The sequence below is a fragment of the Mauremys reevesii genome, linkage group 2 (genome assembly GCF_016161935.1).
Source record: "Mauremys reevesii isolate NIE-2019 linkage group 2, ASM1616193v1, whole genome shotgun sequence".
Taxonomy (NCBI): domain Eukaryota; kingdom Metazoa; phylum Chordata; order Testudines; family Geoemydidae; genus Mauremys; species Mauremys reevesii.
The window spans coordinates 215605448-215621432 of record NC_052624.1 but is presented as its reverse complement, the minus strand read 5'-3'; the positions used below and the strand labels follow the sequence as shown (position 1 = coordinate 215621432).

The following is a 15985-nucleotide window of genomic DNA, read 5'->3' as shown; positions in this document are numbered from 1 at the left end:
AAGAAGCATTGCACCCAACCCATTCTCTATTACATCAGAATCTTGGTGCCAGACAATCTGCCAGAGTCTGAACTACATACAGAGCACCAAATGATTTAACTGAGAAGGGCCCAGCAGAGACAAAACTAGGCCCAAGTTCATACTTAAGATAATATGGTAATAATAGTTTTAGATTTAAAGCATATCCATTTCCCTCCCTACCTCTGAGGCAGTCAGAGAGCTGTACAATAGTCTCTAAGATGCCACAAGTACTCCTGTTCTTTTTAATAAAATGAATATAAATCAAAGGAAACCAACTTAGGAAAAATGTTTGGAGAAAAAAGAAGGGGAAGGAAATCTCTGGAGGTGGCATGGAAGTCCAGAGGTGAGGAGTAGGGAACTGGAAGACCACTGGAGAGTCAGGGAACAGGAGGAAAAAAGTCATAAGCAGGCACCCTCATAGTGATAAGCACTCTAAATTTGACTTCACTTTTCCATCTGCCGAATCCACTATCGCCAACTTCAATAGAGCAAAAATCATGAGTCAGACCCCCCCAAAACCATGAGATTGGCCCGAAAAATCATGACTTTAAAGAAAAAAAAATTATAGTGTGTTTTTTAGGCCAGTCTCTTGATTTTTGACCCCCCCTCCTCCCCCGCACCCATCCCCAGGGTGTATGCATGTGACAATTAGTGTTGCCTGCTCTCCCACATGTACTGGATAACATGATTTTGGCCCCTGCTGCAGGTGCTCTGACCTCCACATCTGCTTGTCTCCTACCCAGCACTTAATCCTGTCCTCCAGTTCCCCATCAGTTATATTCTCCACCCAACCTCCCTCAATTCAGTCCCCAGCCGCCATCATCACTACCCCATCAGTTCAGCCCCCACTACCTTATCAAACCCCACTACCCACAGCTCACCCTCTCAGCACTCACTCCATCTGCTTAGAACCCACCATCAATACAGCCCCCTACCCCATCAGCTCCCACCATACTCACTTCAGCCCCCCTGCAGCCTCCAGGCCATAGCTCAGCTCTCCCAGCCTCACCTCTGCTCCTCTTAGGGTTCTTCACCCTCCCCAGGCCACGTACCAGGCTGACAGCCAGAGCCCTGTCACCTACGACTGACAGCCAGAGCTCCACTGCACAAAATCCTGAGATTTCAGAGTTCTATTGTGAGATCATGAGTGAGGCTTACTTTTACTTAAAAATCGCATCTCTCACCATAAATTTGTGAGAGATGGCATGTCTGCAAATCCTCCTGCAATGTCAAGCACTTCCAAATCCCCTTTCCCTTGCCGCCAGCACTGACAAGTACTCCAACTTCCAAATCTTCCCTCCTCCCATTAGCAAGCCTCATTCTCAATCTGACCTAGTTTTCCACACCCTGCACAATGACAGTATGTGCCCCTAAAAGAACGGTGTTCTCATTTTCCATATCAAAACATGGTCTGCTAAGGAAAGTTAAATTAAAGTGATTATGCACAGAGAGAATATAATAGTTCTTACAGCTGGCAGTATCACTCAGGCTGGGTAGAGATGTCAACAGTTGGCTGGTGGGGAGCCCTATTAGCCGAGAAGCCTGGCAAAAATAAGTAAGACCACTGCATTTTCTATTCGGTGAGGTCTTCGGGTAGTCAGTGGGACTCTTCCGCTGAAAGCTCCTCCAGAAGTTTCTTTGCTTTAGCTCATAATAACTAGGAAAAAAAAACTCAGTTACTATAACCTGAGGATGAAACTATCAACACACCATTGACCAAGGGCAATTTTTTCAAAAGTGCCAAAATGATTTGGGCTCCTAAGTCTAATTTCCAAAAGTCACTTAGGCTCCTTTGGCTATTGGTGTGTTTTGTATGAAAACAATAAAAAGATTATATTAAAATAGCTGTGTTGAGATCAGCAGAAGGCCTGAATAACATGGCTGCATGTAGCCTGAGCTTTGAGGGGATAGCAAAGGAATCTGCCTCCACTGACCCCAAAAACCTACTAAATTCCACGAAAGAAAGTTTCAAGGATGGATTTGCCAAGAAAATAAACAAGTTTTAAAAAAAGATACCTCACTGAAAATAGTGTTTCTGGCTCACAGCATGGAGAGACCTCTCAGACACCACATGAAGATTTTGCAGCCAAATCAGACAGATATGCCAGGGCTGACGAAACTCTAATGGCAACCAAAACAGACATTCTGGAGATGACCTCTGAGTTTAAGGCCATGAGAGATGATCTGATGACCAAACTTCTTGCAGTAAAGTTGGAAATTGCAAACTTGGAAGAGCAAGTCACTCTGAGGCTAGAGACTGGCCTCAGAGAAGCAAGTGAGAGAGAAACAGAGCCGCAAAGCCACAGGGCATCTGAACCCCGAGCCCCTCCACCTGACTGTATGAATGATTTGTGGTTGAAAACTCATGAGAAATCATGTTCCCATGAGGTCCAGGCCATCCTGATGAGAAACAGAAAGATCTCCACTAGAACTACATATGCTGTGTTGCCTCTAGACAGAATCCTTCTAGCTGTATTTGTACTGGTAGTGCCAAAATTCTTGTGTTAGGATTAGGATTCCATCCGCTAAGCAACGTACAAGCTCAAGGCAAAATTCAGTTTCACTGTTTCCCTTGTACAATTTGTCAGTCAGTCAGCCTGTTTATGCTGGTCATTTGCACAATAACAAGGAAGAGAAACGTTTGTAAAATATATTAAAATATGACTGTAAAACAATCATTTTTAGAGCAACTCCGAAAAAAATGTAAACTATTTTAATTCATTTTCTGAAATAGTCTAGATTCCTAGTTGTTTGAGAGTTGTGTCATTAAAGTGAAATAAACATGGGTCCCTTAAATTACACCTCTAAAAACCTTTTTGGGCGCTGAAGTCAATGAGACCCAATTGTTCTGAAAATACATCCCCTTATTTAGAGGCTTAAATGTAGACTTGGACAGCAAAATTAGGTACCCATATTTGAAAATTTTGTGCTCAGCGAGACTTGCCAAAAAGCCCCAAAAAACACCACCATAAGAAATCTGTCACCGCCAAGAAGAGAATCCAGACATTCTAACTCCCAGGCTTACTGGTCTTTAACTACAGTACTATATCTTTTCATACTGCTAGGGGAATTCTCCGCAAAAAAATTAAAAATTCTGCAAACTTGTGCGTATTTTGTCAAAACAATGCAATATAATCACACCAGTTTCACTTATTTTGGTAATTTATTTAATCTACCATACAGGAAAAAAAATCACAACTGCTCATAATTTCCTAAACACATTAAAATTTAGTTACAAATACTTGATAACCTCAATACTCTGCATTCCAGTTATAATCCTGGATTTTCATTTAAATTAAATTACAGAACACCAAACACCAAAATAAAAGTAAAGTAGAATGTAAGTCATATAGTTTTGCTAATCATTGTCCTGCATTTTTTTAATGGGCAAATAAAATAGATCCTGAGCTGTAATCTAACCCCATTGTGACACTCTGGCACAGAAAAAAGCAAGAAAGCACATCGATCTTCCTAGCTGAGAATTTCCTGACTGTCATTTACTAGAAGGCTCCTTTAAACCACCCTGGCAAGGTAAAGGAGCCTTAAAGCTTTTTTCCATTTTAGGCTCCTGGGGCAATTGATTAAGAATGGGAACAATTAACTGACAATGGGAACATTAGCAGCCTGCCTTCTTAGTTGTTACACTTCTGTTCTGCCTCAGGGAACAGAGCCTGCCTCACAAAGCCCTACCCTCCAAGCAGTGATACTATATGGGTATGTCTACACTACGGGATTATTCCGATTTTACAGAAACCGATTTTTTAAAACAGATTGTATAAAGTCGAGTGCACGCGGCCACACTAAGCACATTAATTCAGCGGTGTGGGTCCATGTACCAAGGCTAGCGTCGATTTCCAGAGCGTTGCACTGTGGGTAGCTATCCCGTAGCTATCCCATAGTTGGATTTCTGGGTTGAGATCCCAATGCATGATGGGGCAAAAAAAGTGTCGCGGGTGATTCTGGGTAAATGTCATCACTCAATCCTTCCTCCGTGAAAGCAACGGCAGACAACGGCGTCCTTTTTCACCTGGATTGCCCTGGCAGACGCCATAGCATGGCAACCATGGAGCCTGTTTTGCCTTTTGTCACTGTCACCGTATGTGTACTGGATGCTGCTGACAGAGGCGGTACTGCAGTGCTACACAGCAGCATTCATTTGCCTTTGCAAGGTAGCAGAGATGATTACCATCCCTATTGCACCGTCTGCCATTGTAAATTGGCAATGAGATCAGTCATTTTGCACCGTTTGCATTTTGAAATTGGCGATGACGGTTATCAATCCTTTTGTACTGTCTGCTGCTGTCATGGGTGCTCCTGGCTGGCCTCGCTGAGGTCGGCCGGGGGCGCATGGACAAAAATGGGAATGACTCCCTGGGTCATTCCCTTCTTTATGTTTTGTCTAAAAATAGAGTCAGTCCTGCCTAGAATATGGGGCAAGTGTACTAGGGAACTAGAGAGCACAGCCGCTCCGTGTCAGAGCCCCAGAGATCCCGCGGAAATGATGAGCTGCATGCCATTCAAGGGGGTGCCCCTGCAACAACCCCACCCGTTGCTTCCCTCCTCCCCCAACCCTCCTGGGCTACCGTTGCAGTGTCCCCTCATTTGTGTGATGAAGTAATAAAGAATGCAGGAATAAGAAACACTGACTTTTAGTGAGACAAAATGAGGGGGAGGCAGCCTCCCGCTGCTATGACAGTCCAGGAAGTACAGAATCTTTTCTTTAGACATGAAAGGGGGGGGGGGGCTGATGGAGCTCAGCCTCCAGTTGCTACGATGAGGACCGTTACCAATCCTTTTGTACCATCTGCCGGGAATGACCGGGAGTCATTCCTATTTTTACCCAGGCACCCCTGGCCGACCTCACCAAGGCCAGCCAGGAGCACTCACGGGCTGATGATGACGATGGATAGCAGTCATATTGTACCGTCTGCCACCGGGAAGGGGATGCTGGTGTTCAGCACTGCAGCACCCCGTCTACCAGCAGCATGCAGTAGACATAGGGTGACATTGAAAAAAGGCGAGAAACGATTTTTTCCCCTTTTCTTTCGGGGGGGAGGGTGTAAATTGACGACATACACCCTGAAACACCCGGGAAAATGTTTTTGACCCTTCAGGCATTTGGAGCTCAGCCAAGAATGCAAATACTTTTCGGAGACTGCGGGGACTGTGGGATAGCTGGAGTCCTCAGTACCCCCTCCCTCCCTCCATGAGCGTCCATTTGATTCTTTGGCTTTCCGTTACGCTTCTCACGCAGCACTGTGTTGAGTCCCTGCTGTGGCCTCTGTCTATCATAGCCTGGAGATTTTTTCAAATGCTTTGTCATTTCGTCTTCTGTAACGGAGCTCTGATAGAACAGATTTGTCTCCCCATACAGCGATCAGATCCAGTATCTCCCATACGGTCCATGCTGGAGCTCTTTTTGGATTTGGGACTGCATTGCCGCCCGTGCTGATCAGAGCTCCATGCTGAGCAAACAGGAAATGAAATTCAAAAGTTCGCGGGGCTTTTCCTGTCTACCTGGCCAGTGCATCCAAGTTCAGATTGCTTTCCAGAGCAGTCACAATGGTGCACTGTGGGATACCACCTGGAGGCCAATACCGTCGATTTGCGGCCACACTAACCCTAATCTGACACGGCAATACCGATTTCGGCGCTACTCCTCTCGTTGGGGAGGAGTACAGAAATCGGTTTAAAGAGCCCTTTATATCGATATAAAGGGCCTCATTGTGTGGACGGGTGCGGGGTTAAATCGGTTTAACGCTGCTAAATTCAGTTTAAACGCGTAGTGTAGACCAGGCCTATGAGGGTCAGCAACTATTTCTAGATGCAGTGATCAGTCATTTCACATCTGGAGCAAAGAAAAATACATGTAAAAGGAATTGGCAGTTTTCACTGCCATTAGAAAATGGCTGCCACTGACACTATTTAGCTCATTTGGGGAAAATCTATTATACTCCATACCTGTGCTGACTTTCCAAAGTGCTGGGGGTTGCTCGACCCCAGATCTGCCCCAGGCCCCACCCCCACTGCACCCCTTCCCCCAAAGCCCGAGCCTGCCCCACCCCACCTCTTCCCACCCGTTTCACCTGTTTCACCCCCTGCCATGTTTCACCCCCCTTTCACTTCCCATCCCTGCCTCTCCTCTTCCCACCCAGTTCTGCCCCCTCTCCCGAGCTCGCCCCAAACTCACTCCTCCCCGCTCCCTCCCAGCGAAACAGCTGCCTGTGGTCAGTGAGAAGCACTGGGAGGGAGGGGAAGGAGCTGATCCGTGGGGCCCGCCGGTGGGCAGGAGGCACTGGGGGGTGAGGGGAAGCTGATAGAGGGGCTGCTGGTGGGTGCTCAGCACCCACCATTTTTTCCCTGTGAGTACTCCAGTCCCCTGAGTCTGAGCCTATGGTACTCCAACTGCAAGGCAGTGTAATAGGCAGTGTTACCAGCCCCGCCTATTATTAAGGTTGCCAAACACTTCCCACTGTAAAGGTACGTCTACACTACCCGCCGGATTGGCGGGTAGCGATCAATCTATCAGGGATCAATTTATCGTGTGTAGTGTAGATGCGATAAATCGATCCCTGATCGCTCTCCCGTCGACTGCTGAACTCCAGCAGTGCGAGAGGCGGAAGCAAAGTCGACGGGGGAGCCGCAGCCGTCGATCCAGCGCCGCTAGGATGCGAAGTAAGTAATTTTAATTCGATCTAAGATATGTCAACTTCAGCTACGCTATTCTCATAGCTGAAGTTGCATATCTTAGATTGACACCCACCCTACCCCCCACCCCCAGTGTAGACCAGGCCTAAGACCCTGTTTTCAGTTGCTTATAACTGTACCAAACTTCAACTGTTCAGGCTGACAATTTCCATGTTAAGTGTCTCACAGAGGCTGACTCCGGGGAAATTTTCAGCCAAAACAATTCATCTGTTTCATAGAACAAAGTTAGGGAAAAATATATTATTTCTGAACATTACAAAAAAATCTGGTGACTTGTTCTTTGGAAAGCTCTACTGCTTCCATACTTTGGAGCAGGGACGTGAAGTTTGGCAGGGGGTGACTTTTGTTTCAGGGATGTGCTATTCACCATCCCCATGAAATTCGATCCAACTTTCATGAAGTTATAAGCCTTTTTTGGGGGAAAAAAAAATCACAGTTCCCCCATGGTCAGTAAAGGCTTGCTAGAGCTTAACAGCTAAAATCACCAGATTCCATCCTCACTGAGTATCCTTGAGCTTCTGACAGTTCTCAGGGCTGACCAGACTGCAAATGTATCATCCCCCTCACCTCCAGCATGTGCCGGGACTGCACATGTGCCATCCCCATAGAACAACTGATCATGCTCCCCAGCCCTGGGTAATAGGGATGAAGCCAGACTTCCCTGTATTGGCTCCTCCAGGCTGGATAGGAACTGAATGCAAGGAGCTTTTCTGGCACCCTGGCAGCAGGAAAAAAGTAGCCATCTGACTGTAATGCAGAGGGAACAATAGCTGAACCAACCTAGGGCATTGCAGGAGAGCATGAAGGGAGTAGATTGAGACAAGGAGTCTGAGGGCAGAGCATGGGATTAGAGGCTGGCGGGGGGGCAGGGATTGGGACTGGCTGCGCAAGGAGACTAGATCTGGGAGTGGGGTTGGGGTGAAGGTAAGCTAAGAATGGCTAGACAAGGAGACTGGGGAGTCGGGGAGGAGACTGGGACTTGAATGGGGAGCCAATGGCGGGGTAATGACAGGAATGGGACAGAGAAGGTTGGAGGGAGCGGGGCAGAAGAGGTCAGTCTTGAAGGTAGAAGAGTCTATGATCAACAATGAACACTTGTCTCCAGAGGCTGGAATAGAACCCAAGATCCTTGAGTTTCACCATTCCTCTACTATCAACAAATACCTGTGAAAACCACTGCTTAAGTGTCCCATTCCCATCTATCCTCCACGCAAAGGATAACAACCTACTACTGTCATCAGCTACTCTGTTAATTCACATGGTAGAGGTCTGTGCAGTGTATCTAAAAGTTCCAACTCTGCTGGTGACCCATGTGGATGTCAATATGATGCCACATGATGGGATTTCTGATTTTTCAGTTTGCTTTTTTACATGCAAAAAGCCACTTTAAAAATTATCACATCTCACTTTAAAAGATTATCCAAGCTGAGAACTCAAAAAGGTAGTAAATGCCAAAATTAAGGTTGCCTGTGCAACCCCTTGTGCATATGCATGATGATATAGTCTTTATTTACACAATCACATACCAATTTTTCCAACCTTTTGAGAGGATGAATAAGTTCCCACAATCTTACAATCCCCACCTCATTTGTTTCAGAAGTTGGAAGGTGTGCAGAGAATGGGACAGGGGATTGCAAGAAGAGAGAGTACATTTATGTGGTTATGGTAGTTGAATGCCACCCTGGAGAATTGGGTCCCACAGCAACCAGTTAATGGCCCTAAGCTACTTAATATTTTTATCAATGATCTGAAAGAAAACAAAATGATACAAAGATTGGGGGAGTGGTAAACAATGAAGAGGACAGATCACTTGGTAAGTTGGACACAAGCAAACAATATGCATTTGAATACAGCCAAATGTAAAGTTATACATGTAGGAACAAAGAATAGAGATCACACTTACAGGATGGGAGACTATGAAAAAGACTTAAGGGTTATAAACTCCCAGTGCAACACTGTAGCCAAAAGCCTAATGCAATTCTTGGAGAATCACCAGAGAAACACAAAATGGAGCTAGGATGAACTCTAAACTAAACAGTCAGCTACTTTAACAGTATAACCTCAATACTGGACTTCAATATTAGCACATCTCTTGGTTTGAAACCCAAGACCTGGGGCAGAAGTGAACTTGTATTATGTTACCAACTGAGTAATCCTGACACTGAGTAACTATGACAGTGCATAGCACAGGATAATCAGAATGTTTTAAATTAATACTAACTCTTTATTTGTGTACCATTTATTAAGAATGGGTTGGCACTGCCACTCACCTTACAACTTCCTTCTCTGATTTAATCGGCAGAGCTGACATCTCCACCAGCTTTGTAAGAACTTCAAAGAAGAGAGTCTCTACACTATAAGGGTCATGTATTATGCTCTCTTTGGGCCGAACTGAGGAGAAAATACAGAAGATCAGTTTAAAGGGCATTCCACAGACTATCTCCACCGTAAACATTTCACCCAAAGAGGTATATTAAAACAAAATTTAATATTACCCAGAATTTTAATGAACATAAACCAAAGAATGTGACACTGCCTGGGTGCCAATTGCTAAAGAAACTCACAAGATGCAAATTCTAGAAGTTTTTCTGAAAGGAAAAAGAAAAATTACTTTGGCAGTCCGGTTGAATTGCTGGCTTGGAAGTCTTAGACTTGTCTGATGAACTAAAAAGCTGTATGTTTACAGTATTTAAGTTTTTCCTTCCAAGGTGTGAAGAAAAGGTCAGGTCTGGATGTGACACTGCACCCCATATTCTTAACAGTGATATTATTATATGATTATGACATAATTATGATGTACTTTATGCAAGGTACGTCATCTAAGGTGTCATTGGAAAGTTATAATTTGATTAATATGATTATCCTTATTTGTATGCATGTACCATTTTTGTATCTGAAGCTATTAATATTGACTAAGTGAGGAGTTCTGTAACTACAGGTACATAAAGTCATCCTAGTTAACATTGTTTCGTTGTTACATTGCTGATTAATTAGGGAACATGCTTATTTAAAGTTGTGGAATGCTCCCTTATAACGTTGTTTGACAGCTGCCTGCTTTGTCCACTGCTTGCAGGAAGAGCAGCCTATTGCAGCTAGCTGGTGGGGGCTTGGAACCAGGGTGGACCGGAAGCCCCCCCATCAGCTCCCTGCTCCCCTAAGTTCCCTGTGCAGTAGCCGCCCAGCAGGCTACCAATTTCTGGCAGTTCAACTGTCCCTCCCCGCACTGTGCTGCTCCTGCCCTCTGCCTTGGAGCTGCTCCCACCCGGGAGCCTCCTGCTTGCTGTGCAGGGGAGGGGGAAAGAAGGGGATTAATGTCAGGGTGTCCCCCTCTCCCCTACTCCTGCCTCCCACTTAACCCTTCTCCATATAGAGCAGGATGGGGACATGACAGGGCTCAGGACAGAGAGAGCCTGCTGGTCGCAGCTGCTGTCTCAACTTCCTGATCTTTTTAAAGGCAATGTACTTAGAGTGGTGTCAGCGTACTTCAAGAGGCAATGCACATTCTCTCTCTCTCTCTCTCACACACACACACAGGGGGTGTGTCTCTGTCTGCCATGCTGTCTCCCCTCCCTCCATTCCTGCTGCCTTGTAGAGTGTTAGGCTACATTAACAACAATGTGTTAACCCTTGAGGGCTCAGCCGAATGCTAGTTCATCATTTAGCAGTAAGGCATCCCCTGGGAAATATCCCACCCTCTGACTTCACCATCTCAACCAAGCTTCACAATCATCATTGCTGTGTACAATATTAAATTGTTTGTTTAAAACTTATACTGTGTGTGCCTATAATATAGCTTTTTGTCTGGTGAAAAAAATTCCCTGGAACCTAACCCCTCTATTTACATTAATTCTTATGGGGAAATTGGATTTGCTTAACATCGTTTCACTTAAAGTCGCATTTTTCAGGAACATAACCGCAACATTAAGCGAGGAATTACTATACACCTGTAACCAGGGCCGTCCCTAGGAGGGGGTGCGGGGCCAGGGACAACCCCCTGCACTCATCTGGCCCAGGCCCTACCCCGCCTCCACCTCTTCCCCCAACCCCCGCCCTGCCTCTTCCTGCCCCACCCCCATTCCACCTCTTCCCCCAAGCCCCCTCCCCGAGCGATGCCAGGAGCCGGCGGAGTGGGCCAGCGCCAGGCCCCCCACTGCTGCTGGTGCCAGGCCCCCCTACTAACTCCCCAGGCCGCCCAGGACCCCACGTCCCAAGGCGCGGGGCCCCCCAAAGCACAGGGCCTGGGGCGGTTGCCCTGGTCCGTCCTATGGACAGGGCAGCTATGCCTGTAACATCCACTAGACACGATGCTTACAGTCTAGATAGTGGGTGGGGAAGGGCCTATTCAGGGCAATGGGCCTTAGGAAAAAACAAGAGGCCTTAGGAAAAGCTATCTACCTGGGAAGCCTTCCTGAGAACGTTACAGACAGCCTCCAAGTAATGGCTACTATGATGCTACAAGGACATGATGATGGACTCCGTCTTGGGATGTCAGTATTTTTCCACAGACTGGTCTGGGAACCAAGCTTGGAAACGAAGGGTTCCCGCCATATGCAAAAGCTATATAAGGGAGGGAGTGACATCATCTGGTGTTCTTCACTCCCCACCCAAGAAGACTCCTGGAAACACCTGAGGAACAAAGACTGAACTGGGGGAAGTGCTGGACCTAGGCTAAAGGGATTTCTAGCCTGTGAATGAAACACCTTGGGTTTCCAAGCTATAAAACAAGTGCAGATTGCCCCTTAAGAATCTGCAGCCTGCCTGTATCACCTCTTAGGGTGAAAAGCTGCTATTCATATCCAATCTATTTAGTATATTAAGCTTAGTTTGAGTTTTTTGTTTATTTGCTAGGTAATCTGCTTTGATCTGTTTGCTATCACTTAAAATCTATCTTTTGTAGTTAATAAATTTGTTTTTGCTTTATCTAAACCAGTGAGTTAGAGTGAAGTGTGTGGGAATCATAACTCAGGGGGCAAAGGGTGTTGCATATTCCTCTCCACATAGAGGGAGGGGGCGAATTTGATGAGCTTATGCTGTACAGTTCCCTGTGCAGCGCAAGATGGTAAAATTTTGGGTTTATACTCTGGAGGGGGTGCACACCTGGGAAGCTGGGAGTTGCCTTAACTGCAGCCTTCCTATGCGGGGGCTGGTCAGAGAGCCTGCATGTAACTGCAACTGGGTGTGTCCCTACCTGTATATATGCTGGTGAAAATGCAGCCGGGAGGGCTTTGCAGTTAGTCGCAGCAGTATAGTGTGAGGGGGAGCCCAGGCTGGTGGGTCGAAGGCTCAGTGGTGCCCCAGTTCTAGGTGGCACCCCAGAGGGAACCCATCACACCGGGCTCTAACCTTACAACAGAATAGTAGCCTCACTTCAGAGCACATTATCGGCATTGAGAGAAACCCATTTTTTGTTATGGAAAAGGTTATTGTTTACAATTCCAAATAATTATGTGCAGCATACCTGTATACACATAAGTTCCGTTATATTAATTTCTTTTTTTTGGCTGTTATTTCTTGAAGCCTGGTTCAATTTCCCTTTCTTATTTTTGTAAATTTGTATGTAGTCCATTACTAGTATTAGACTCCATAAATAAATATTATATTTTAATCTGTTTTCTCCTGCCTTGTGGAGGCTTCTTTATTTTAAATATCAGTAAAGATACACACAGAGAGGGAAAGAGTACCACATGACTACCTTTGAAGCATGCTACTCAATATTCAAAGAGGGATCCAAGGAGAATACCATTCTTGGTTAAATTAAACACTTAAAATATGGATTAATTTGGTGGCAGCAAAATCCTAGGCAATATGAAAGGGGAAAGGAATGTATAAGTCTTTCCTCTTAACTAGTTATTTTCATTCTTTTAAGGTTTTAGGGGATGAAGCGTATCCTGCCATAATCTTAACAGAGTTTTCATTTGATAACCTCCTAGGTTTTTTATATAGTTTTAGTGTTCCTTAAAGCATAGCTTCCCACTGTCAGGGAGAAGAGCTGTCCCTGCCTGGGAATCAGACAGAAACTACACTGCTGAAGCTGCTCCTAACTATGTTGACTCTTCTGAAGAGTGTGGGAGGCTGTGATATGCCTCAAAATCTTTGTCCATGCTGCATTTTATCCTTGTTTAAAAAGTTATGGAAAGTACACCAAGAGCAACGCTCCACATTTTAGCAAGTGATGACAAACTGTCATCTGGAGGGAACTTCCATGAAGTAGTCTGTATCACCACTCCACTTCCCCAAACACTCAGTAGATTCTCGTGGACTTCTGGAAATTGGATATAGTCAGGAGCAACTGCAGCAGCAGGGTGTGTGCCTGCATCACATCAGCAGGTCTGTGTTGTGCTCCCCTCTTCTCTCCCACCAGTATTAAGGATGCATCTCAACCTACAAATATGTTAAATGTGGGACATCTAAAAGTGCAATAGACACCATCTGGATTAATACTGGGGTACCGAAACAATGACCTCTCATTTAAAAGACTGAGTCTTTATAGCTTGTGCTAAAGAGTCAGGCTCTCAAGCTGTCACACACTCACATCCTCTGCAGACTGGGCACAAAAGGGGACACTTAACACAAACTGACAGGTGAATTACACAAACAAGTGGGTGACAAATGACTGAAATGTGAAACTATTTTGGAAATTCACACCAGAATTTTCCACATCATCAGCTTTTAAGTACAAACCCTGTTCTAAAAAGAGGTCTTTTCACTGTGGGAATCACATGCAACTGTAACATCTCCCCAAACAGGTGAGTAACAGGGTATGAATCCCTTGACCTCCTGACATTAGCTATTCATAAGTTTTCTCCTTGACATGCTAGTAGTCTCTCACTATGTCTCACTCGTCCTTTCAGATTCTTGGGTTGGAGCTACTAGGAACCACCTGGTCTGGCTACCAAGAACTTGACACCAAGATGAGCCAGCAGAATAGTTCTTTATCTCTGTTCAGGGTCCTAAAACTCAACATTCTGTCAAACTTACCTTACAACAATTAAAGTTTTCAACCTATGAACTGTATTCTCTGAATCCTAACCTATATCACTGGATTGTCAAGATGCCAGTTTCCTATTTGACTGCTGACTAAACTTTTATATTATCTTCAAGACATTTTCAAAGTTATTTTAGATGACTGACTTATTAGTGACAGGTTTCCGAGTAGCAGCCGTGTTAGTTTGTATGCGCAAAAAGGACAAGAGTACTTGTGGCACCTTAGAGACTAACACATTTATTTGAGCATAAACTTTCGTTGGCTACAGCCCACTTCATCAGATGCATGGAATGGAACATATAGTAAGAAGATATATATACATACAGAGAACATGAAAAGGTGGAAGTTGCCATACCAACTCTAAGAGACTAATTAATTAAGATGAGCTATTATCAGCAGGAGAAAATAAAACCTTTTGAAGTGATAATCAAGACGGCCCATTCCAGACAGTTGACAAGAAGGTGTGAGGATACTTAACATGGGGAAATAGATTCAATTTGTGTAATGACCCAGCCATTCCCAGTCTCTATTCAAGCCCAAGTTAATGGCATCTAGTTTGAAAATTAATTCTAGTTCAGCAGTTTCTCATTGGAGGCTGTTTTTGAAGCTTTTCTGTTGCAGAATTGCCACCTTTAAGTCTGTTACTGAGTGACTAGAGAGGTTGAAGTGTTCTCCTACTGATTTTTTAATATTATGATTCCTGATGTCAGATTTGTGTCCATTTATTCTTTTGTGTAAAGACTGTCAAGTTTGGCCAATGTACATGGCAGAGGGGCACTGCTGGCACATGATGGCATATATCACATTGGTAGATGTGCAGGTGAATGAGCCCCTGATGGCGTGGCTGATGTGATTAGGTCCTATGATGACAACTTCCACCTTTTCATGTTCTCTGTATGTATATATACCGTCTTACTATATGTTCCATTTTACGCATCTGATGAAGTGGGTTGTAGCCCACGAAAGTTTATGCTCAAATAAATGTGTTAGTCTCTAAGGTGCCACAAGTACTCCTGTTCTTTTTGACTTATTAGTATTTAGAATATTCTTTATGTTATTCTCAAGATTTCCTTTTATATCAATATCAGTTTCTCTAATGCACAATCTCAATTCTTCTCCCATTATCAATGAGAGTTTTGCCGGTAGAAAAAAGGAAGAAGGATCAGATATTTTCATTGTACAGTTCTTACCCATAGATTGAGCAAAGCGCTGGTCATCTGTCAGAACAGTTACAAAGTCTGTGAAATTCACCTGCCCATCACCTGCCAAATAAAGGAAAGGTCAGCCATGGAGAAAATAAACGACATGATAGACTATGTAAAGCAATAAAACCATCAATTAGAAAATATTATCTATATTAATATGGATTTATTTTCATTTTCTTTCATGGTTACACTAGATTTTAGCATCTCTAATTTGAATAAAAATCAAATAATTTAACCAGGTGCCTAGTTACAGAGACACAACCAATCTGATATTCCATAAAACAGAGAAAATAAAATCAGCAGACACCAGAAAAAAACAGAAAGAGCATGGGGACAGGAAAAATGAAAGCCAAATAGATATAGAATGGGTTCTACTCAGTTTGGGATTCAGTTTTAGTATCTCATATGCAAACATGGGGCCTGATTCTCACAAGTGCTCAGCACCTCTCCAGACTAGGCCTATTATTATTATTATTAATTATTTGAATGACCGTAGTGCCTAGAAGTCCTAGTTATGGACCAGGACCCCATTGTGCCTTGTACAATCACAGAACAAAAAGACAGCCCCTGCCCCACAAGGGATTTACAATCTACAATCTGTATTCTCACATGCACAAACCAATGCCATCCCCAAGTATCTCTCACTGACACATGCATATACACACATGCTCTGCCACGTTGTCCACAATACCACCCATGCACCATCAACAAATATGTATTGCTTTTCTGAAAACATACCATCGATATCTGCTCGATTCAGTGCCTCGTGGATTTCTTGATGGGTTACATTAATGCCCACACTGTGCAGAATCAGCTTCAGGCCACGCATCTTAATGTTACCCTCTGTGCTGCTGAAAACCTTGAAGACATCTTTGAATGCTGCAAACATATGTAAAGCACTGAAAGTTAGTCAGATTTTTCATGCGTGTCTACTGCAACGAAATAACAAGTTTATGTACTGTACTTCCTGAAACAAATGGCTACTCTTAACATTGTCTCTATCTACTCTCTTCAGCCTGTTTAGCACCAGCCACCTTTTTGTCCCTTTCCAAAAATCTATTTAGGT

At 44.3% G+C, this 15985-nt stretch overlaps 1 protein-coding gene across 4 annotated transcripts in view; it reads right to left on the bottom strand.

The window, feature by feature from the left end:
• Positions 1-15985, bottom strand: part of LOC120399266 (spermatogenesis-associated protein 21-like) — a 31204-nt gene that overhangs the window by 3861 nt on the left and 11358 nt on the right. For 3 of the 4 annotated variants that reach the window (XM_039527371.1, XM_039527370.1, XM_039527369.1), the window contains exons 6-9: positions 15658-15798; positions 14905-14976; positions 9000-9120; positions 1491-1678 (exon numbers count right to left, since the gene is read on the bottom strand). In XM_039527371.1, coding sequence (XP_039383305.1) covers positions 1491-1678; positions 9000-9120; positions 14905-14976; positions 15658-15798 — 522 coding nt within the window. The remainder of the gene's footprint in view (positions 1-1490; positions 1679-8999; positions 9121-14904; positions 14977-15657; positions 15799-15985) is intronic. The other variant, XM_039527372.1, reaches the window with a different exon arrangement.